Source organism: Corticium candelabrum, chromosome 22, assembly GCF_963422355.1.
Source record: "Corticium candelabrum chromosome 22, ooCorCand1.1, whole genome shotgun sequence".
NCBI lineage: Eukaryota > Metazoa > Porifera > Homoscleromorpha > Homosclerophorida > Plakinidae > Corticium > Corticium candelabrum.
Window position 1 is genome coordinate 2088892 of NC_085106.1, and position 22500 is coordinate 2111391.

The 22500-nt window shown below is 40.6% G+C and overlaps 4 protein-coding genes across 5 annotated transcripts in view; 2 read left to right on the plus strand and 2 right to left on the minus strand.

The window, feature by feature from the left end:
- Positions 1–922: 922 nt before the first annotated feature.
- LOC134197553 (uncharacterized) lies at positions 923–1541 on the minus strand. Its single transcript, XM_062666897.1, has 2 exons — positions 1423–1541; positions 923–1334 (listed from the first exon to the last, which is right to left on the minus strand). The coding sequence occupies exons 1-2, from the start codon at positions 1494–1496 to the stop codon at positions 1031–1033; spliced, it is 378 nt and encodes a 125-aa protein (XP_062522881.1). The 5' UTR covers positions 1497–1541; the 3' UTR covers positions 923–1030.
- Positions 1542–1649: 108 nt separating this feature from the next.
- LOC134197565 (uncharacterized) lies at positions 1650–10157 on the plus strand. The gene is made up of 21 exons (XM_062666913.1): positions 1650–2076; positions 2146–2518; positions 3877–4266; positions 4513–4676; positions 4740–4805; positions 5046–5171; positions 5226–5567; positions 5627–5720; positions 6014–6068; positions 6132–6214; positions 6273–6331; positions 6498–6582; positions 6646–6824; positions 6882–7022; positions 7140–7259; positions 7765–7840; positions 8292–8356; positions 8794–8848; positions 8913–8989; positions 9061–9235; positions 9866–10157. Exons 1-21 carry the CDS (start codon positions 1679–1681, stop codon positions 10019–10021), a joined length of 3279 nt encoding a protein of 1092 aa, XP_062522897.1. The 5' UTR covers positions 1650–1678; the 3' UTR covers positions 10022–10157.
- A 468-nt stretch (positions 10158–10625) lies between these two features.
- LOC134197218 (ubiquitin-conjugating enzyme E2-22 kDa-like) lies at positions 10626–11723 on the minus strand. Its single transcript, XM_062666502.1, has 3 exons — positions 11637–11723; positions 11489–11558; positions 10626–11257 (listed from the first exon to the last, which is right to left on the minus strand). Exons 1-3 carry the CDS (start codon positions 11697–11699, stop codon positions 10791–10793), a joined length of 600 nt encoding a protein of 199 aa, XP_062522486.1. The 5' UTR covers positions 11700–11723; the 3' UTR covers positions 10626–10790.
- Positions 11724–14390: 2667 nt separating this feature from the next.
- Positions 14391–22500, plus strand: part of LOC134196949 (hemicentin-2-like) — an 11315-nt gene continuing 3205 nt past the window's right edge. The window contains exons 1-7 of one of the 2 annotated variants that reach the window (XM_062666177.1): positions 14391–14564; positions 14622–14782; positions 14890–15001; positions 16641–17246; positions 19081–19371; positions 21275–21532; positions 21591–21890. In XM_062666177.1, coding sequence (XP_062522161.1) covers positions 14926–15001; positions 16641–17246; positions 19081–19371; positions 21275–21532; positions 21591–21890 — 1531 coding nt within the window. In that variant the 5' untranslated portion in view covers positions 14391–14564; positions 14622–14782; positions 14890–14925. Of the gene's footprint in view, positions 14783–14889; positions 15002–16640; positions 17247–19080; positions 19372–21274; positions 21533–21590; positions 21891–22500 lie in introns of both variants that reach the window. The other variant, XM_062666176.1, reaches the window with a different exon arrangement.

Consider the following 22500-nt stretch of genomic DNA (forward strand, 5'->3'; position numbering starts at 1 on the left):
TGTGCACAATGGCGCAGCTCTTGGACTGGACACCATGTTACTGCCAAGCCAGCAGTCATGTCCACCCCAGTCAATGACCAGGTACTCATTTATACTCCTGAGTCGAAAGAAGCAAACGTGTATAAGTTTCTTTTAAGGAAATTATGCCATAGCTCGCCATGTGACTTGAACCTAAAACCTGCAAGGTCCCGGATGTTTCATTCTCCAATTGCACTCTCTAACCAATTGAGCTACAGCACCACACACGCGCGCACACACACACACACACACACACACACACACACACACACACACACACAGATAGATAGATAGATAGATATAGATAGATAGATGTTTTCTTTATCCAGGGAAAACCGTCAGTATAGCTCTGATCTTCCAGGTACCCTGCATTAAATATGTTACGAAAACTAAACTATAAAAAACACTACAAAAGAATACTAAACAATAATGAAAGAGTCAAGTAAAAAATTTACAAAGTCTCTGTTTAAACAGACAAAAATAGTCTCCTGTCATTGATCTCAATGATGCTGGGAGAGAATTCCATAGCTGTTGGGATCTATGACTGGAAGATCGTTTCAGAGCTTCTGTTCGAGGTCTGCTGACATAAAGTCCCATATTAGACAACCTTGTGCTATAGCCTGTGTCAAATTGTCTAAACAAAGACTGGAGTTCTGTTGATGACATTCCATGCATCGCTCGAAATACTCGTTGAATCAAGGCGAGCTTGTGTCTGACCTGGTAGGGAGTAATGTGAAACCTTTGGTAGATTTCTTCAACGTTTCTTGTTCTTTCTCAAATTGGAATGAGTGCAACGGCTCGAAGTGCACGCTTTTCAATGCTCTCCAGTCGCTTGTTAATGCATTGTGAGCCATCAGACCAGGTGCTAGAGCAGTAATCCAGATCAGGTTGGACAAGACATCTAAAGTAGGCAGCCCTTGCATCCCATCCGTGAGATAGCGACCATATCTCCGGAGAACTCCTACTTTTCTAGATACCTTCTTTACGGTATAGTCCAGGTGATACTTCCAGTTTATGTTTTCATCAAATTGGACTCCAAGGTACCTTGCATGAGTGACGGCGAAAGTGGATGACTGTTAACTTTGACAATGAATTCTGATTTTGATTGCTTGTTACGAAACTTTTTGAAGAGCACTAGTTCTGTTTTCAAACCATTAAGCTGTAGTAAGTTCTTATTGAACCAAACGGACAAGTTGTCAATGTCTGATTGAAGTTGTGCAGTAGTAGCTGATTGAAATGAAGGACCAGACGAGTAGAGACACGAGTCATCAGCGTAGAGTAGTAAACGACAATGAGATACTGCGTTGATCACATCACTAGTATACAGAATAAACAGGAGTGGACCAAGCTTTGATCGTTGAGGTACTCCACGAAGGCAGCGTACTGGTGTTGAATATTCATTACCTTAAGTTGAGATAACTGCGAAACCATAACAGAGATTTTTGTTCAACACCCGCAGCTTCCAATTTCTTTAGCATTCGGCAGTGATGTACGGCACCGAAAGCCTTGTCACAATTTCTGCCACAATTGGCACCATCACCATGGCATCGCTGGCGCTCAATGAAATGTGGGTGTGGCGAGATTCGAGGCTACAGCACGCTAAGGCATCACCCATCTTCCTATTTTCGGCGAATACTGCTTAGATTTGATTGTAGATAGCATGAAGTCGTTCTTATTCATTCTATCCGTCTGCGGGCACTACTCTCAAACCGTTGTTGCCGTCAACGTTATCAAGAATCCGTCGTTCGAGCACGACTTGGCCTATTGGGTCTGTAAGCATCGACCCGGACTGTGGAACGTCGAAAATGCGCCAACAGGTATAGTCAGCTCGGACACAGAACGCCGGTATAGCGGGAAAAGAGCGTTGCTACTGAAGGGAACGCCCTCTGGCTGGGGGTCCCGTGCGCTGTACGCGCAGCAATATGTGAGTGGCAAACGGATTGTGAAAGAAAGCTCGAATGCATCAGGAATAAAATTCTCGTGGGCATACCAACTGCTCAGTGATTCAGACAAAGAGATATCAATGAAATGCAGACCACAGATTCTTCTCGACATTCGGTAGGTGACCTGCTGTGTGGGCGTCGCCTCAAGTTGCTAGTCTGTTTACTGTCATTTGTCTGTTTGTAGGTTTTCCGATGGACGTTATCTGAACGTAAAGTATGATTTGTCTGTGGAGATGACCGCAGAGTTCGAGTTCATGTGCCGCACTGTTCCTGTTTATGAAGTGGTTGATGGGTTGATGGTGACTTTGGTGATTGAGAATGATTGTGGCGGCACTCTCCTTTATATTGATGACGTCAGTGTTGAATTTACTGCTGGGACGGAAGAGTATGATTTGGAGGAATGTTTGTTGGATACCGAGAATCTTCCTGCGGAACGTCTTCACGTTCCGTTCTTTCTGACGAGCAAATATACACGTAGCCATCGGAATAACAAAGATGTGGCTGTGACTATAGCAACACAATTGACGTTGGACAGATTGTCAAACTTAAATCGATTGGTGAAATATTTGCAATAACAGTAATAATGATAATAATTATAATAATAAATAATATTTTTGAACACAACAACAACAGTAATAATAAAAATATATAATAATAAATAATAATAAGTAATAGATAATATTTAATAATAGATAATAAATAATAATAGATAATATTTAATAATAAATAATAAATAATAACAATATTTATTATTAACACAAACAGCTGATAGGCAATTTCATGCATCTACTCAAATATCTGCTCCTCTTACATCTTTGCTAGTAGCCAAAGAGCAATCTTATTCAATTAACAGTGACTCTATCAGACAAACAAAGAGAGTCTTAAAATAGAAAAACAAGCAGAGCAACAAAACAAACACAAAACACTCTGCAAGAGGCAGCTTCACTGTCCACTAGGAGATCTATAGAGCTGGCAGCGTAAAAAGAAGCATCTAATTTTAGTTGGTTGGCTGTACTACCTATTCAGCAACATAATTTCCACCTGCCTAAAGCTGATTTCGGGATGCTATATGTCTGAGATATGGATGGCCATTGAAAGGAGTTCCATCGCATTGCCCTTGTGGGTCAACGTTTAGAATTGATGAAGCGATGATTTGCTTTTATGGTTTTCCGTTGAGACACAACGAGGCAGATTTGCTATCTGAAATCTGCTCAGATGTTGCTGTAGAGCCTCATCTTCATCCCCTTTTCTGGAGAAAGTCTTCAGTGGCGTACTGCAAATTCTGATGATGAAGCACGACTAGACGTATCTGCATGTGGAGTTTGGCAAAGAGGTGAACGCGCATTTTTCGACATTAGGGTTTTCTATCCTAACGCGTCAAGTTACCGACATCCCAACCTCCAACAAGTATACAGGAACCACTAACAAGAAAACAACGTACATACGGCGAGAGATTAAAGGAGGAAGCTTCACTCCACTACTTTCTTCAACTGGAGGGATGAGCAAAGAAGCTACCACATATTTCAAGCATATAGCTAACATCATTTCAAACAATCAAAATACCTTTTATGCACAAACAATGTCTATGATTAGGTGCAGACTAAGTTTTGCTCTATTACTATCGGCAATTCTGTGTTTTTGAGGGACAAGATCAAAACTGCATTGTCTGCTCATTAGACATGATGGACATTGTGCAGAGTGAGGCTCGTCTCGAGCTCACTCACTAAGTCTTTTACTCGTTGTTCTCTTAATCGCAGTTGTTGTAGCAGTGTGTTGCCAGTGTTGTTGTAGTTAAAGTTATTGATATTAATAAATAATAACAGATAATAAATAGTAATAAATAATGATAAATAATAATAAATAATAATATTAACAATTGAATGCATGTGATTGTACTTTATCGTTTTTCTGTTAGATATCATCATGGCAAGGACCCATCTCTGTTGCCATCTTGCTTTTTCGGCAAGGAAATGGCCAAACAAAAACTCACGACAGACAGGCTGTCACTGACATTTTGACTTCGTACTATTCATCTTCGTTGATGCAGCGATACATTGATATTCACATTGTATTCGAAGATCCTCTCAATAACGAAGACAGCATTCGTTATCCCGTCAACTTTCTTCGCAATGTAGCAATCAAGCACGTAAAGACAAGCCACGTCTATTATCTGGATGCAGACATCATGCCTAGTTTGTCAGCTAAAAACCTGGGCGGACATCTGGTCAAGTCTTTGAAAGATTTGCAAGAGACAGGAGACATCAGTGACACTAGAAAGAGTGCATTTGCTACTCCAATATTTACTGTAAGTTTATACAGTGTAGACACACTTATAGTATTGATATTATTTTCAGAGTGCATGTACAGTTGAGTGCGACATGGATATATAATATATAATAGATAATATACAATATATAATATACAATATATAATGTATAATATATAGTATATAATATATAATATATAATATGTAATATGCAATGTATAATATATAATATATAATATATAATATATAATATATAATATATAATATATAATGAATATTTTATAGACAAAAGAAACAATTGAGTCGTTGCCTGACAAGAAGGATTTAATCGAAGAATTGAAACAAGGTCGTGATCGATCTCGTTTTGAGGTGTTCAACGTCGTGTCCCATACACCAGTAAACTATTACAAATGGTTCACAGCTGATAAATCATATCACATTCAGTACAGGTTGTCGAATTCAACTGTGAGTACGATGACGTGTACCAAGTGTGGGATGTTGTTGACTCATAGGGAGAACATGGAGCCGTACTTTGTTGTGCCATTTGATGCTCCACTGATGAATGACTTGTTTACCGGGTCAGTGGCATCCACACACACACACACACACACACACACACACACACACACACACACACACACACACACACACACACACACACACACACAAACTTACACACACACACACACACACACACACACACACACACACACACACACACAACTCACACACACACACACACACACACACACACACACACACACACACACACACACACACACACACATTGCACTTAGATAAATTTATTTTGTATTTAGGTACGGACGAGATAAGTGTGCATACAGTCGTGAGTTGAACAGTGCCGGTTATGACTTCTTTGTCTTCCATGGAGCATATGGTGTCAACGTCGCAGAGAAGACAGGCCAGCCAAGCATTTTACGAAGGTCGGTTGTTGCATTCGACTCTCACAACACGAGTTACTGTTAACAGGTTTATAGGGATCCAGGCATTCAAGTGCGACTACGAGTATTCCTCAATATGTATTTTCATGAGAGAGAAATGGAAGGCAGGTACAGAGATGATGTTGTGGAGGACGATGAAGATGAGGACACGGTGACCGACGGTGACATTCACGACGAGATATCATCACCTCAGTCTTCATCTCTAGAGCAAGTGGACAAGGACGGTACGGGTAGTGACAATCTCGTGGATGGAGATGACGTTCAGGCCACAGAAAATGAAGTTGGAATGCTGCCATCGTATGGACTGAAATGCTCCACTGAGTTTAGGCATGGACGTACACTGCAGCTGCCAGGACCTCCTGAAGATGGCACATTCAGGTATGGATGTTGTGATCCTGTTTGTGTTGGAATGATGTGAAACGTTTGTGTTTATCTAGACAGATGCATCACGAGCATGCCATTATTGAGAGCATCGCTAAGGAGTTTGGGTTACAACTCATGGTGCAATTGGAGTCGACTAACTCGATGAAGGTTGGTTATAAGTGTTGTATCAGATAAGGGAGATCACGTGATGAGAGTTGATTGGGCTGATTGTGTCATGTTTTAACTCAATTCACATGGTCTCGTTTGTCTGATACGTTTGTGTGTGTGTGTGTGTGTGTGTGTGTGTGTGTGTGCGCGCGCACGTGTGTGTGTGTGTGTGTGTGTGTGTGTGTGCGTGCGTGTGTGTGTGTGTGCGTGCATGCGTGCATGCTTGCGTGCGTGTGTGCGTGCGTGCGTGCATGCGTGCGTGTGTGTGTGTGTGTATTGTATTTCTATTCCAGGGTGCCGTATTGTTGGCTCTGATGCACTGGGATTCCGTCGTATCACTAAAGCCAGGTATGGATGGACAGTGTTAATACACACAATGTGATCGTATGATCTAATAATTATTGATACTAGGCGAATACGTAGAGTTTGAACGTGTACAAAATGGTGTGATGGAAAAACTTTCCGGTGGAAGTCTGAGAGAGCAACTTGCCGACGTATGTTATTGTTGATACGTGTTCTTGTCGATATCTTCTACTCGTTGTGCTCGATCAGATTCAACGTCGTAACCGTCGAACTTTGTATTGGGTACGGTACACAGACAAACTTGCCGGGTAAGCACACTCACACACACACACACACACACACACACACACACACACACACACACACACACACAATAAAAAAAGATATAAGCATATATGTATGTATGTATATACGTTTGACTCAATTTAAATGTGAGACACATTCGACATATACAACAATTATTTTTCTTTCAAGTTATGACACACCCATTGACATCATAAAGGCTTTCATAGACATCGCAAAACAAGATGACGTCATCTCCATATTTCAGCTGCCACAAGTAACCCACAACTTCACCCTCCAATAGGACAGTTACTATTACCCTGCTGTCTAATCTGTGTAGGAGTTACACTCTGTGTTATACGAGACAGTGTGTGGCATCGATGCCGACTGGTCATTGCACGTTCGAAATGATGCTGTTGTTGTTAGGGCAGACAGTCCGGTACCTACTCTGCATGTACGTCTGCCTCCCATTCCTGATGCAGCCACGAGTACCAATGAGCCACAGTGTGATGATACGAGGTAGTAGCAACTGTTGGATTTGACAACACAACACGATGACAATTTGTGTTGTTGTAGTGTTGTCACAGATGTTGTGTTGTTCTCTCGAGATCGGCCAGTGCAGACGTTGGCATTTCTTGAAAGCCTTGCCACCATGGCAACCGGAATCAACAAAGTCTGGTTGCTATATCGATTCGACGACACAGTTTTTCAAGACGGGTACAAACAATTTATTTATATAATAAAAATACATATTGTCTGAACATGTTGATATCAATATTAAGTATTTATGCGACTCTACTTGTAGGTACTGACTGTTATGTGTATTATATATAGATACAAAAAGGTGGTTTCGTGTATGCGTAATGACCAGTTTGCTGTTGAGCTGGTTAGAGAAGAGAGCGAGGGTTTTGGTTATTACTTGAAGGACATACTTAGTCGGCGGTCAACAGCAAGGTACACTGAGGTCATCAACAACTATATTTCTACATCTGTGGCTTTTGTGTGTGTGTGTGTGTGTGTGTGTGTGTGTGTGTGTGTGTGTGTGTGTGTGTGTGTGTGTGTGTGTGTGTGTGGTGTGTGTGTGTACAACACAATAATAGCAACAATACATTTTGTTTTCCTCATCATCATGCTATGCCTTACATATTATGTGACCTTGCACACTCCATGAGTTACTGCATATTACTAACACGATTTTGTTGTGATGGTGCGACTGCAAAGATCGCAAATATGTGACCGTGCCAGAAATTCTCTTTGACAGCAGTACTGTATTGCATACATTGGAGTGTGAAGTTTCTGTACAGTAGACATGTGTGGTTTAGAATGTTTTTGATGGTATTGATATTAAACTGTGAACGACTCACTTACTAAGTTAATTATGATGCTTCATACTATCATTATAATTTAGTGTTACAGATGGTGCCAATGTATTGATGTGTATGAAACGTTTTATGTTTAGATACATAATTATTGCTGTGGATGAGATCATTTGGTTGCATTCATTCAACGTGACACAGATTGCTTGCTTGATGACGGTATGCATGCATTTGTTGTTGTTGTTTATATTGTTGTTATTGTTGTTGTGTTATTGATATTGTTGGTGTTGATATTGTTGTTATTATTGGTGTTGATATTGTTATCATTGTAGGTGTTGATATTGTTGTTATTGTTGGTGTTGATATTGTTGTTATTGTTGTTGATATTGTTGTTATTGTTGGTGTTGACATTGATATTGTTGTTATTGTTGGTGTTGATATTGATATTGTTGTTATTGTTGGTGTTGATATTGTTGGTGTTGATATTGATATTGTTGTTGTTGATATTGTTGTTGTTATTGTTGTTGTTTATATTGTTATTGTTGTTGTTTATATTGTTATTGTTGTTATTGATATTGTTATTATTGTTGTTATTGTTATGGTTGTTGATGTTGTTATTGTTATTGCTATTGTTGTTGTTGTTGATATTGTTGCTTTGCTTTCTGTGTAGCATGCTGGTGACAGCATTTCAATGGCACAATTGAGATTGGGCAAGGAATTATCAGCAGGAAAACAGTACTGTGCATATCTGTATCATTTCACATACTACGAGTATTAGTTCAGTATGCATGTTACCTCACACTTCCGACTTAGACACGTAGTTCTATTACACACACACACACACACACACACACACACACACACACACACACACACACACACACACACACACACACACACACATGTGCACACTCACACACAACTAACTACATACCCCATATGCAATTACAGTGTGACTGTGTCGTTTGGTCAGGCAGGAAGGCAGATATACCATATCACTTTTGTACTTGATCGCATATCCAACGATGTTGTGAGTGTATGTGACCCATTTTCCCACACGTGTTCACATTCTATGTGTACAAGAATAGACAAACACCTATAGTATTGAGTCTATTGACCTTCGACTGTGTGACAACTATTCACTGCTATATCACCTATTCCATGTACTGTAGCCTAGATAAAACAAAGATTGAACAACAGACCCGGCCTGTTCGTTCAACATCGGAGGTAAGTCGTACGTCTCGAGTGCCCAGTCGTCTCTCACATTCATTGCCATTCAATGCATTTCTAGTGGCTTCTATACTACCCATACCGGCTACCATACGACTTCGGCTATGTTACAAACGTTGATGGAGTAATGATCAGCAGGTTGATATTAACTAACCTTATTTATTTAATTTATTTAATTAATTTATCTTATAGTTTGTGTTTTATTTTAGGGAAGATTTCCTAGCTGAATTGAGGGACTCGATCGATTTCTTTAGAAATCCATCCGGGTTAGAGACACAGTGGGTTTGGTTCGGATTGCACCAACATGTACGACACTGGCATCTGATGCCGGTGCACTCGAAGCTCGTCAACAATCCACTCGAGGATGGACGGATCCTTCACTTGGTGAGATATTGATGTATGGATCATGCATGTACAGTACATGTATGTACACATGGACAGTACATGTACACATGGAAAGTACATGCATGTGCACATGGACAGTACATGTGCACATGGACAGTACATGTACACATGGATATTACATGTACACATGGACAGTACATGTACACATGGACAGTACATGCACGTACACATGGACAGTACACGTACACATGGACAGTACATGTACATGTACTGTACAACCCTGATTATTCGGACTATTATTATTATTATTCGGCGGATGCGAAAATGAAATGATAGTGCGGTGACTTCCTTGAGGCTTGGTCATACATTGACAGTCAAGTATGTAATCAATAAATATTTAATTAATTAGTATACAGCAAGACTAGATTAACAATGAGTCAACATGTTTACAAATGCAATTAGATGCAAAAGTCAAATGTGTGTGTGTGTGTGTGTGTGTGTGTGTGTGTGTGTGTGTGTGTGTGTGTGTGTGTGTGTGTGTGTTTTCTAATTTTGGAGTCGGTTCACATGTTTCCATGTTATGATGTCACGTGGGAAACAAGTGAATCTTGTACTGTAGTAGTCTGTATAATTTGTGACACACAGTTGTGACGGTTGGTACTATTACAGGATAAACCAGGAGAGAAGAGCTACACATTGGTTCACCGTTTTCTCAACGACGATCTCAAGGTTGACGTGAAACGATTCCTAGAATCTTCTCGTCGTCGCACACATACACACGAGTTCTTTGACATTCACTACATCAAAGCCAATTGTATTGCTTGATGATGATGAAGACTAAAAAGTCCGCCTAATTAATATTAGTCTTTGCATGGAAGTTATTCTTCCTGACCTGCGATGGTCTTATGTGTGTAACATAGATGTGTTTTTAAGATACCAGGTAATGTATTGTGCATATTCATTGAGCAGTGATGAGACGTCATGCAGCAGTTTCCATCTCGTAGTTTACCAAACCATTAAGCTGTATATATGACTTTGTATTGGTTATGAGTTAATGATACTACACACACACACACACACACACACACACACACACACACACACACACACGCATTCATGCACAAACACACACACACACACACACACACACACACACACACACACACACATTCATGCACAAACACACACACACACACACACACACACACACACACACGCATTCATGCACAAACACACACACACACACACACACACACACACACACACACACACACACACACACACACATAGAGATTTTGGGCCTAAACAATCATTGAGTGAACGTCAGTATACCAATCTCCCAATACACTACAACCCATCATCACAACCCGCCAACTAAAACGATCAAATAGCCACATTGCCACCCGTACAGTACACCACACCATCTATGTGCAACACTAAAACATGTTTATTTTTATTGTGTCACTGTACAGACATGGCTGTATTCAAAACAGTGCATCCACACCACCTGACTCCCGTCCCATCCAGCCACTGTTCTCCTCCCCCAAAGGACAACGACAAGTACATACACATCGATACCTACGCAATCCTAATTTTATCCAAAAAGACTCTCGAGCGATCGAGCAACGTCCCATGAATACGTTGACAACGCAGTCCTAGCGTCTTCCTCCCTTATTCCCATGTCCTTCAGCTTTCTGACTTTCTTGTCACAGTCGGGGTACGTGCCGGGTGCGCCGGCATACACACTCGCCCAGTATCGTGCAGTGATGTCGTATGCCGATCGATTCTCTTTATACTGACGGGCGACTACGGCATCTTGAGGGTCATCTGGTTCGGCGGCCTGAAGCAGAGCTTGTAACGAGAGTAGTACAGTCCGAAGTGTCATGGCGGCGGCCCACTGGTCCTTGAGGATGTCCAGACAGATGGCGCCGGTCACCGAGCTAATATTGGGATGCCAGATTTTAGTGAGAAATTGGACTTTTGGCGGGTTGAAGGGATACGTGTCGGGAACTCTGATGTCGACTCTGTACAGGCCACCCTCAAATGGTGTCTCCGGAGGCCCTTCATAGACCAATATATCATTGATATCAATATACCATTCGTTATTTATGATGTTTAGTTTACATATACATTCTTTGCGTCTCTGCCACTGAAAACAATAAGTAAAGTCTGCAGACTATTCGCACAGATGAAGTATCTACGGTTTCCCGGATGTTACATACATGCCATTAACCTCTCTCGCTCTGTATTACGTAAAACGCAAACTGGCGACAACCACGTGCGGTATGTTACCTGCTATTTCTCCTCTCAAATGCGTGAACGTATCGTCGACCAGTTCCAACTTGATTTTGCAAGAGAGAGCCTATTGACACGACGAAAAATCAAACGAGCGCACGAGGCGTATTGAGAGAACGTCCACTGACTGACTGACACGACTCACCTCTTCACTGTTGATGACCTCTTTAAATTCGCGTTTTATCCGCGAAACGGCGATGGTCGCCATTCGTATTATTTACGCATGCGCTGTTGTAAACACTACATGCCCTCGTAATCCTGACCGTCGTTTATGGTAATGTCGGATGATGGTACGATGGTGATCAGATGATGATCATGTCTAAATCGAGATGATGATTATGATAATAAAATAATAATAATAAATAATAATAATGTGTTTTTTGACACACCACAATTTAGCTCAGATTGAAACTGATTTACTACCTAATCAACTATCTACATGTACAGCATTAGCAATATCGTAATTTATTAGATCACGTAATTAATTGCTAACGTGTACACAAAGTTAAGTAAGCAACCAGAAAGCTAACCTGCAGATAAGCAAATAAGTCAAAGAAGCTAGAGGTGAGCATGTGCTTAGAACGGAGATTCAGTGTACAGTACTCTGGTGTGCAGTATAGTAGTAGACACCAGTTTGATGGAAGCTTTGAGAATTTTATGTTTATCTTTACAATATCTTTACAATTATAATTGCTATTGATTAAATAGTTTTTACTGTAAGCAATGACGTCACAATCTTTATATTAGCGTGCGTTAGTGTCTGTTTGTATCCGTGCTGCTGGTTTCGTGGCGTTCACGCTTTCGAATTAATATACGTTGTATATGCAGAAGTAAAACTACGATGTCGTTTCTGTGTGGTCGTACTGTAGCTTGTCGACAACAAGAACACAATTTGCGACTGTCAAATAGTTGGAAGCAATTTCGTCATTCTGCAAGTGAAGCGCTGCGTCAGTAATGACCGCGTACATGTACTTTTGCAGACAAGAAGATACAGATCTGCGTTGACCAGGTAAAAATATGTTTAGCTATTATACAACGTCTAGTTTGTACGAGCGAAGCGAGCGACCTCAACCAGGTGGGTCACGTGGCAAGATGTTTCAACTTTGTGCGTTGGTTTGTGTATCAATAGTGACAATCCTGTCGCATTCTGAAGCCACTTGTTATAATGTTCGTGAATGTTTTGCTTTTATACGAAAGAAACTTTGTAATGCTTACGTTTTTGACGTCACATGATGATTGTTTTAGGGAGCAGTGTTTGGTATGTTACCACTTTTACACCCCAGCCTAGAGACAGCTGTTTGAATAAATTTTTGCTTTTATTGTACACGTACACACACACACACACACACACACACACACACACACACACACACTTCACTTCACTTCACGCTGCGTTCATCCAATGAGAAACGATGCAGGCCAAGGTCACCATAGGCTATATCGGAGGAGTGGATGTTCTCTGACAGCAGAAACGCTCGTGGTTGTGGAGGCCTTGTTGGCGGAATGTTTGGTGACAGTACTGACATTGACTAGTCAGGGACTGACCATGTTTCTGTCTCTGGTGGTTTACAAGGCCGGCATGATTTACAGCAGTAAATCCACAACCATCAAAGGTGCAGTGTAAAGCAAACTCTGATGTTGTTTGCCTTGCTTTGCGGTGACGTTTCTGCTCATCCTTGCGGTATTTCCCTTGTTCTTCCTTCTTGAAATTTACTTCCTGTGTGGCAGCCCAGATCTGATTCCTCCACTCATTCCTATCTTCTGCTAGTATCCTTCAAACCCCATCAAGATTGCAATTCCTTAAATCCCTCAGTACCAAATCGTTTCATCTCATTCTCTAGCCTCAGACTGAACGTCTACCTTGGGGTGATGCACACACCAAAAGCTTCCTTGGTAGACGACACTCATCCCTATGTGACGGGAAGAGAGACAACTCCATCAGAAAGATAGCCAACCTACAAAGAATCTCCACCATGCTGACACAGAGACGTCTTCGGTTATTGGATCACATCTTGCGCATGTACCACACAAACACACACACACACACACACACACACACACACACACACACACGCACACACACACACACACACACACACACACACACACACAGGCAGGCAGCTGGAAAATATGCAGGGTAATATGATTATTAGAGTTAATTGAAATTAACCAGACAAGAGCACAGCAATTGATTGAGACAGATCAGTTAATCTTATTAACTATTAATTGTTAATATTATTAATTATTAACGCCAGCAGAAAGCTATGTAGTTGCGTAAAAGCCTTGCTCTAGTATAGTTCAACCTTCCTAAATGAAATCAATCTGCAACTCCGTCTCTCGTAAACACAACATTGTGGTGATATCACCAGATCAGATATCGGAACTCGCAAGTCCTCGTAGAGTCAAGTCTACTGTACTATTTTTTTAGTGCAATTGCTCCACTTCTCTATTCGATGCGTCCCCCAGCACGTGGGCAATTGTTCACGTGAACTTCTCACCTTTGCACGTGCTCCGCCATGGCGCCAGATGCTGTCAACTCGCTACCAAAAGATGTAAAGCTAGAGAGTTCAACTATATCTAGAGAGCGATGGGGCGAGTTGCATGATTCGGGTGTGTGTTTGCACGTATCTCTGGCTGCATGTACGCACAGCTCATAGCAGTCACACTGATGTCGACTGGTTTGCTTTCCTAGACACACCTTTTTACACCACGCACTTTTCAAATTGCAAAATGGCGGACAAATTGAATTCATTAGCTACACATAGACACTAGCTGTAACTGAAGGGTCAAGTTAGTTTAATAATCAACTTCTAAGTTTTTCGTGTGACCCCGAATGTCTGGATTTCAATGTGCATCACTGGTGGGAGGATTGCGCGTTTTCTGTGTCTGCATGTTGTGGTTACGGAAGCAGGATGGGAAGGAGTAACGTTACAGACTTCTTGGGAACCCTCTGAGATATGCAACAATGTGGAATGATCTCACTTGCTCTATTGCCCAATCCTCGTCTTCTAGTGGAAACTTGAAATATAGGGCGTGTCAAGCTAGTTACTGGAGGTCACGTGCTACGTTACAGGTTTGAGCTCTTGCTCTCTAGTCGTCGCTTTTACTCATCTGTGCCTTGCACCTGCAGTTTAACTGCTCAGTTTGTTGTGACACAATTTAACTGGTTGATTGCTGATACCGAGAAAGCAAACAACGACTGTGTTGTAGTGCGTAACGAGATACGTTTTTCTTTGTGTACACGAACTGTACGAGTTGAGGAACTTTCCTGGAGGTTTTGAACGGAAATCGGTAAGCGAGTCGATTGTGTCTGTTTTGTGTGACCGTTAGTCGAGACGGAATTCTTTCGAATGATCTTTCTCAGCGTCGATTCGTCTCGTATACTTTGTGTTTTGTAGTTGTCAAAACGAGTGACAGTTTGATTGCCGTGGAAAATGCGTTTACAAGTTGAAGTCGGCTTCGCTTTCTGTGTGTTGCTAGCAGTGGCTGTAATGCCAGGAGACTCGGCGTGTAAGTGTCTCGCTCTGTAATTTCGTACGTATACAGTTACGGCGCCATTCTAGCAAGCAGTAGTCTACATTTGTTGTGGCGCTAGCGTTGGTAGCTACTGCAGTAGCGTTGTAAAGATATCCGCGCGCGCATGGCTAGACTTTCCAAGTCGGATTCAGATTACAGAACTTGTGACTTAGAATGGCTAGCCGGTCTGGACGTTAGCGTTCTGTTGACCTTAATTGCTAGCGTCAGGGTTAGCTGTCCTCCTCTTTTTGCATTGTATACGCACACTTGGGTACTCTAGAAGCCTCTAGCTGTTGCTCTTTCGTGCTCTGGCTTTGCAAGCAAAGGCTTTGTCGTTCTAATACTATTTCTTTCGTTAAGCGTAATATGTAATTAATTAAACGACTTGTGGCTAGTGATGCTATGGTATTATAGTTACACAGGGGCGTTGGAAGCAAAATCTAGTTAAGTAAGTAGGCGTAGTCATACAAAAGTAACGCGCGCTAACCAGATTTTGACAGAAACCTCTGAATATCGAGCAACTTGATGATCTGGAATGTACAACATAGGCGGTAGTCTCGTGTAGCGTTGGTCAAATGGTTGTAGAACTCTTCACCCGTATTGAAAACGTTTGCAATTTGTTGAGCTAGATCTTGACTAATTAGTTAATTATTAATTTTAATTATTGAATACATTATTCATTAATAATCTCTTACCTGATAGTTACCACGTAGTTTGATTGGATTTTTAGCGGACAGGGGCGTAGAAAGATGAAGATGATTTTCGGTAGGGGGCACCAGCAGATGACAGACCTCGCCCATTTTCTACCTAAACTTTATTAAACTAAGGATAGGCGTGGGAAAATGAAATAGGAGGCTATGGTCACGCCCAGCAAGTGAAGTATAGCAAAATTTTTACGGGTGGGGACTAACTCCTCCCCACTCCTCCCTGCATCCTTGTGCCCTGTGTCTCTCTACTCCCCCTTTTCCTTACTCCCCTTCTTCCCTATTACCGTACTTTCCTATTTCCTGTGCCTCCCTACTGTTCGTGCTTTCCTACTCCTCGGCCTCCCTACTTTCTGACCTCCCTACTCCCCTGCGCACCCCCATGATTCCTACGCCACTGGCAGACAGTGACCTGAAAGTAAGTAATTAGAGTGACACACACACACACACACACACACACACACACACACACACACACACACACACACACACACACACACACACACACACACACACACACACACACACAAGCCTTTTTTACGTGCATCAATATCTATGTATGAGGAATTTTGTTTTAGGATCATTTGATAGTCAAGCATGTGCTTACAAAATGAATGTCAGTGCAATACATGACGTCAATAAACTAGCCTGGCAAGTACACTGTCAATGGTCTTACAGAACTTTGATAGAATGCTCTTGGTTTCTGAACTCTGAGCTTTGAGCAAACGTTGATTCAACAGCTGTTTGCATTTTCTAGACTTGCATTGCAGATGCTGGGTTTCAATTAACTGAAATTAAATGGTGTTGATTGGTACAATAATTGAAGTATGATAATTGCTGTTTGTTCTACTAAATGATTATTTATTTATTTTTGTTTATTTAATCACCCTACTGTGCATTATTACATCATAATCCATCTGTGTTTACAGTACCCAAGATTGTTACACCACCAAAATTCGAGCAGGTAGTGTACGACAAAAAAGGAGTTGGTGATGCAGAGGGTCCGTATGAAGTTACAATTCAGTGTGAAGTTGAGAATGATTCTGGTGACTCACGTCAGTGGGATAGTACAGCAACTGCATCACTCATTCCTTACATTCAAAACGATGGATCACTCAAGCTTACTAGTATAGCAAAGGATGACACTGCATCTGTGAGTGGAGTTGACTACTGGTGCTATGCATCTAATGATATTGGAAGAGTTGTTAGCACCAATGGTACTCTTGTCTATGCAACCTTTAATAGTGGCAATTGGGAAAAGCCAATTGGTGTTATTGAAGCATTGGATGGGTATACAGCTGTGATACCATGTGAGGTGCCAGATGATGCCAAACCTCATCCGATGGTGCAATGGCAAGTAGATAACGAGGACCTTGATCTTACAAAACCAGAAAATGTTGTTCTTCCATCGGGAAACCTGCAGATTGACCCTGTGAGCAAGTCAATGGATGGCAAAGAGTTCTTTTGCACTGTAACCAACCAGTTTGTGACATACTCGATATCATCACCAAAGCATGCTACACTGAGAGTTCAAGGTAACAGTACAGATTGTAATTGCAAAGTTGTAAGAACAGTAGAGATATATATTAATAATGTAACTTTTTGGAAGGTTGTCATGCTTTAGTTGCATCTTCTCTATTAGAGACGTATATAGTAAAGCATGTTATTGCATATACTACATGTTTGTGGCATCTAATCAAAAATTCACTAAATGATATTTGATTGACTGGATCTTGGTCTTAGTATACAACAAAGGATGCCACTGGAATTTAAACGTAAGTAGTAGCAATGCTGTGTGTACTCATTTTCCATTGTTTGTAAGATATGTACAGGATATAATAGTACTGTAAATCAACAAAATTTCGTAAGCATCTAACTTTCGTAAATTTCGTAAGCAATCTCAGATTTACCAAAATTAAACGTTTACTAATTTTTGTCGCTCTCGGGTTTTAGCAACACTTTGCACAATACTCTAGTAATCATCATGTGTGCTAGACAAAGTCCAGGTTCAGTCTACTGTATAATAGCTTGGCATTATACTGCCACAGTCTCACGGACAACTGTTCCATCAAATTTGAGTATGTCTGAGAGAAAGGTATGCTGTTCATTGATGAAGCTTTTGAGGCTATGGTTTTCATTGTCTCTAGACTTGAGGGAGACCAGTGTCCTAAAGTTTCTACAATGAGCGGGTAGAAATGACCACCTGCTTGAGTAACCACCCTGTCATGTTTTTCGTCTTTCTCTATTTCACCAGCTTCTGCTGCGGCACCTTGGTTTTATGGCTGCCTTGGAGACATAGGATGGTTGCATAGAATTCCTCACTGATACATCAAAGAATGCGGGATGGCCCTCCAGGAAATCTGGGTGAAACACATCACTAGGTCGATTATTGCTTTCCCCTCCACACTTTTGTTCCCGTTTGGAATCTCTGTTATATATATATATATATATATATATATATATATATATATATATATATATATATATATATATATATATATATATATATATATATATATTAGGCAGATATTTGTGCGTGGTGGTGTGATTTTGACATGTCCGCATGTGGACACCTGGTGAGATACTGCTAGGACTAGACCTACACATGCTTAGCTAAGGCACTTAGTAGATACTTACACATGGTGCTGTGGTTTTGATTTTCTGTTGATTTCCTGTTGGTGTACAGAAAAGCGGCTGTGTTCATCAACGCTTACGAAAGTTAGCTGCTTACAAAATGGCGAATTTGGACACTTACGAAAGTTTTCCACTTACGAAATATTGGTGATTTAGAGTAGTTGTATTAGTCATCATGTGTTGAGGACAGGTACATGCTGACTCGTAGGTGGCTAATGTTTAACTTTTATAACAAGAAGCATCTCAGATGATGATGATCTGTATCTTCTAGAATGGTGCCACTAATAGTCGTTGGTTCTTTCTTGACTGTACGACATACCTGATTTTTCTAATTTATGAGATGTCCCGTACTGATGGTAGATGTTTAGCACTGTGCTATGGTTAGAGGACTATGCAAGGTCACTGCAAACTGGGAGGCATTGGTTTACCTTGCCCAATTCACTTTTCTGCATTGTATGTGGAAATTTCCAATGCTTAATTAATATTAAAATTTGCTTTTATTTTCACTCTGTTTGAAACTATTCAGTTTTTATTTAGCTTACATACACAGGCATACAGATAGAGGCAGATTTCAGTAACGAGCAGTTGCAATTATAATCTAAACATTTCTATTTTTGACATAAATGTAGTTATCATACTTGTAGCTTTAGTGTTTACAGTACGTGTGTAAATGAGTCTGCATTCAGGTAGAGAACATTGTAGTTGATTATGCCCTCTTTGTGTTTGCTTTGACAGATCGATCACGGTCAGAGCCACACTTTCTTAAACAACCACGAAGAACAACTGCAGTTGTTGGAGATAATGTTGTCTTGGAGTGTGCAGCATCTCCAGTCACAAGTTTTTTGTGGACGAAAGATAATGTTGGCCATAATTTTAAAGGCTCCCAACTATTGGGAAAAGGCAACTTGCATTTTCCTTCGGTACAAAAATTTCACGAAGGCAATTACAAATGTCAAGCTGTGTTTGAGGTGTCCAATACGCTTAAGCATTTTAACGACAGTGAAGTTGTAATGCTAACAGTGCTGGGTAAGAAATTCTTGCTTTATTTCGTAAAGTACCAAGGTTGATTCTGTTGGATGTTTGTTGTTATCACTGAATTAATGTGTAGTTTACAATTGATTTGATGTGCACACATCTTAAGTGTGGCGTTGTCTTTATGCATGTTGTGTGTGATACATGTTTTTAACTCTTGTTATCTAAGTATACACGTAACCCACATACAAATTTCACTTTAACTTGAGACTTTTTTGCATATTATTAATACAGAGGTTTGTCTCGATTATAATATTTAGTTAAATTTTTGTTAATTCTTGGTGTGAATTTTGATGGTTTATTACTTTATAATGTCAGACTGCATGTTTTTTGCCAAGTGATGATAATGATGATGTCATGTCCAACCAAATCAGTGACACTAAGGGTGCATTTGAATACTAGTTCTAGAACTGGAATTGGCAGGGGGAGCAAAGTTCTATAGTGTTCGATTGGTAGTTCTGACTGTTCTAGAACTTCAAGATCTAGCAGTTCTGCCAAGCGAGCAGGAATTGTTGGAACTGTTGCATCATAAATGCAACAACCCGGAGGTTGTTAAAGTGAAATGGCGGGTACAGATGCTGAGGTAGTTGTGAACCTTCTTGTTGGTTTTAGAATAAATTTTGTGACGACCATCAGCTTGGCAAACACCAGAAAGAAACGACATTTGGAACTGATATCAGTGACCTTCTTGGCGATTGAGCAGCTCCAAAAAACCGAAAGCGATCAAAAGCACTGCTGATGTTCGAACAAACTACAACAAGTGTACTTCCTAGTTATTGAGTCTTACCATGACGTCAGAGTCTATTGTGCATGCTGAACTTTCTGACAGTTCTATTAGCGTTCATTTGCCAGCAAGAGTTCCAACAGTTATGGCATGCAGTTCTGGCAGTTTCAGTTCTAGAACTGGAACTAGTATTCGAATGCACCCTTAGTATTGCATTATATCAATTATTTCTCTCAGAATCAATTATAATAAATGAAGTGATCAAGCTAACTGTATATCTTGTGTTAGAGAATTTTTCTAGGGTGGCCTTTTTGTATTTTTCTTTAGTTAATTTGCTGCACATGTTTGAAAAAATTATATGGCTATTAAATTTAATTCTTTTGAAGTTTATCTAAAGTTGGTAGAAATTAGGATTGCTTGGAGTGCTGCTATGGATGTTCTGAGAGTAAATGTTATCATGGTTGCTAGTAATACATCTTGTCAATGTTTATAACTGTCTAGTTCTTGAACAAGTTCGTTTAGTACCTAACATATGTGGGATTGCACTGGAATAGTGAAATGCACAAGTAACGTTGAAGTACTTACTTGATACAGCCTTATAATATATACCCAGCCTTTCTTGGTGCACTTGTTTTACCATGTGTAAGACGAGTTTGTGCGTAGGGACTCATCTTACGCGTGCACAAAGAAAGCCTACTAGTAGGTATGAGCCTACGTCTGACTAAGGCTCCAGCTTATTTGAGTTGACAACTTGTGTAAGGCATTACTTGGTTTCTGTAATGTTAGTTCATAGTTGGGCAACATCTACCCTAGAATGTGTGATGAGTCTTTTCTCTTAGTATTAAATGATCTTGAGGTACAGGGTGGAACTGATTCAATGCATTTTAATTGACTAATTAATATTTAATGCTGTTGCAAAATCTATTAACTATGGACACTTTATGTTCAGTCATCGTCAACAGGTGATCTTAAAACGTAGAGACTTGGCCCAAGGTTAGGGAGGAGAACATAGCCAACTTGAGTAAGGTGTATCTATTCTATTACTGGGTTAGTTTGCAACTTAAGACTCGTGTCCGAATAGGAAGTGAATTAATTATTTGTGCCATTTTTATATTGTTGATTTTATCAAGTTTGCTGCAGTCATCATTGATGTACGTTTGTTGACACTTTTAGAGCCTCCCAGCATCACAAGCTCACCTGGCGAAACACTCAAAGCATACACTAAGAGTCCATTTGAGATGACATGTGCAGCAAACGGGGATCCTACACCAGTTATTAAATGGTACGCGAACGGTACAGAGCACACTTTTGGTCCTACACTGAAGATCACTGCTGCACAGAAGATTGAAGACGCTGGAATATATCAGTGTTTTGCTATTAACGATGTAGGAGTGGCTGAAAGCATTACTAGAGTGATAATTGAAGATGCAAGTGAGTCACACAATTATGTCTATTGCATCATGATTGTATTCTGTTTCTGTTGTATTAGCAATATCTTCTGTAAGTGCGTCTCCTGTGAATGCAACTATTGTGCATGGTGGCAATGCTAAATTTGAGTGTCAAGCGGTGGGCGATCCCATACCTAAAATCAGGTGGTTTATTGATGGTAAAGAGCCAATGGACAAGGCTCCTATCAATTTTACACATACGGATGATGGTGTTACACCGGTGAAGAGCTCATTGACTGTTCATGCTACTGCTAAGAGCTTTGGTGGAGAACATGTCATCTCGTGTAGAACGGACAGCTTTGCACCACATCACTACTCAAACAAAACACTGAGAGCTGAGGGTACGACTTTGTCAGTGTGTCTAGTATGAAGTGATTGTCTTTGGAGTTGATTTTCTCGTGTACACACGTGCTTACACACAACAACATAACAACATTGTGTACTTATTGAAGGGTTTAGGTATATATATATATATATATATATATATATATATATATATATATATATTGCAGTATTTGAGCTGGTGTGTGGAAATGTTGTGGTTGTTGTTGTTGTTGTTTGGTTGCATGTCACATGCACGTGTGTGTGTGTGTGTGTGTGTGTGTGTGTGTGTGTGTGTGTGTGTTGTGGCGTCTGTAGATCAATTGGTGAGAGAGTGCATTTGGAGAATGGAAATATCCGGGACGTTTGGGTTGCAGATTCAAGTACGGAATGGGCAGAGGTGTAATTCCCTCAGGCAAGGAACTTGCATGCATTTTCCTTTCTCGACTCAGAAGTATAGATGAGTACCTGGTCTTTGACTGGGGTGGACATGACTGCTGGCTTAGCAGTAACAGTATGCAAGACGGTACTTGTGGGCCTTGGTGTCCAGTCCCAGAGCTGCGCCATAGCAGTGCACCTGGATGACTCTGGCCAAGCTCCAGGTGGATTGTAGCGCTGGCCCTAAGCCTC

What these genes read in the sequence shown, in the direction of transcription:
- LOC134197218 (XM_062666502.1), bottom strand. Translation starts at nt 11,699, where the DNA reads ATGGCGACCATCGCCGTTTCGCGGATAAAACGCGAATTTAAAGAGGTC. An exon ending in AGGTCATCAACAGTGAAGAG is followed by an intron (nt 11,559 to 11,636) that starts GTGAGTCGTGTC and finishes TCGTGTCAATAG; the next exon opens with GCTCTCTCTTGCAAAATCAA. An exon ending in TTTGAGAGGAGAAATAGCAG is followed by an intron (nt 11,258 to 11,488) that starts GTAACATACCGC and finishes TGGTCTATGAAG; the next exon opens with GGCCTCCGGAGACACCATTT.
- LOC134197565 (XM_062666913.1), top strand. Translation starts at nt 1,679, where the DNA reads ATGAAGTCGTTCTTATTCATTCTATCCGTCTGCGGGCACTACTCTCAA. An exon ending in CCTGAAGATGGCACATTCAG is followed by an intron (nt 5,568 to 5,626) that starts GTATGGATGTTG and finishes GTGTTTATCTAG; the next exon opens with ACAGATGCATCACGAGCATG. An exon ending in AGTCGGCGGTCAACAGCAAG is followed by an intron (nt 7,260 to 7,764) that starts GTACACTGAGGT and finishes TTTTATGTTTAG; the next exon opens with ATACATAATTATTGCTGTGG.
- LOC134197553 (XM_062666897.1), bottom strand. Translation starts at nt 1,496, where the DNA reads ATGCTAAAGAAATTGGAAGCTGCGGGTGTTGAACAAAAATCTCTGTTA. An exon ending in CGCAGTTATCTCAACTTAAG is followed by an intron (nt 1,335 to 1,422) that starts GTAATGAATATT and finishes TCTGTATACTAG; the next exon opens with TGATGTGATCAACGCAGTAT.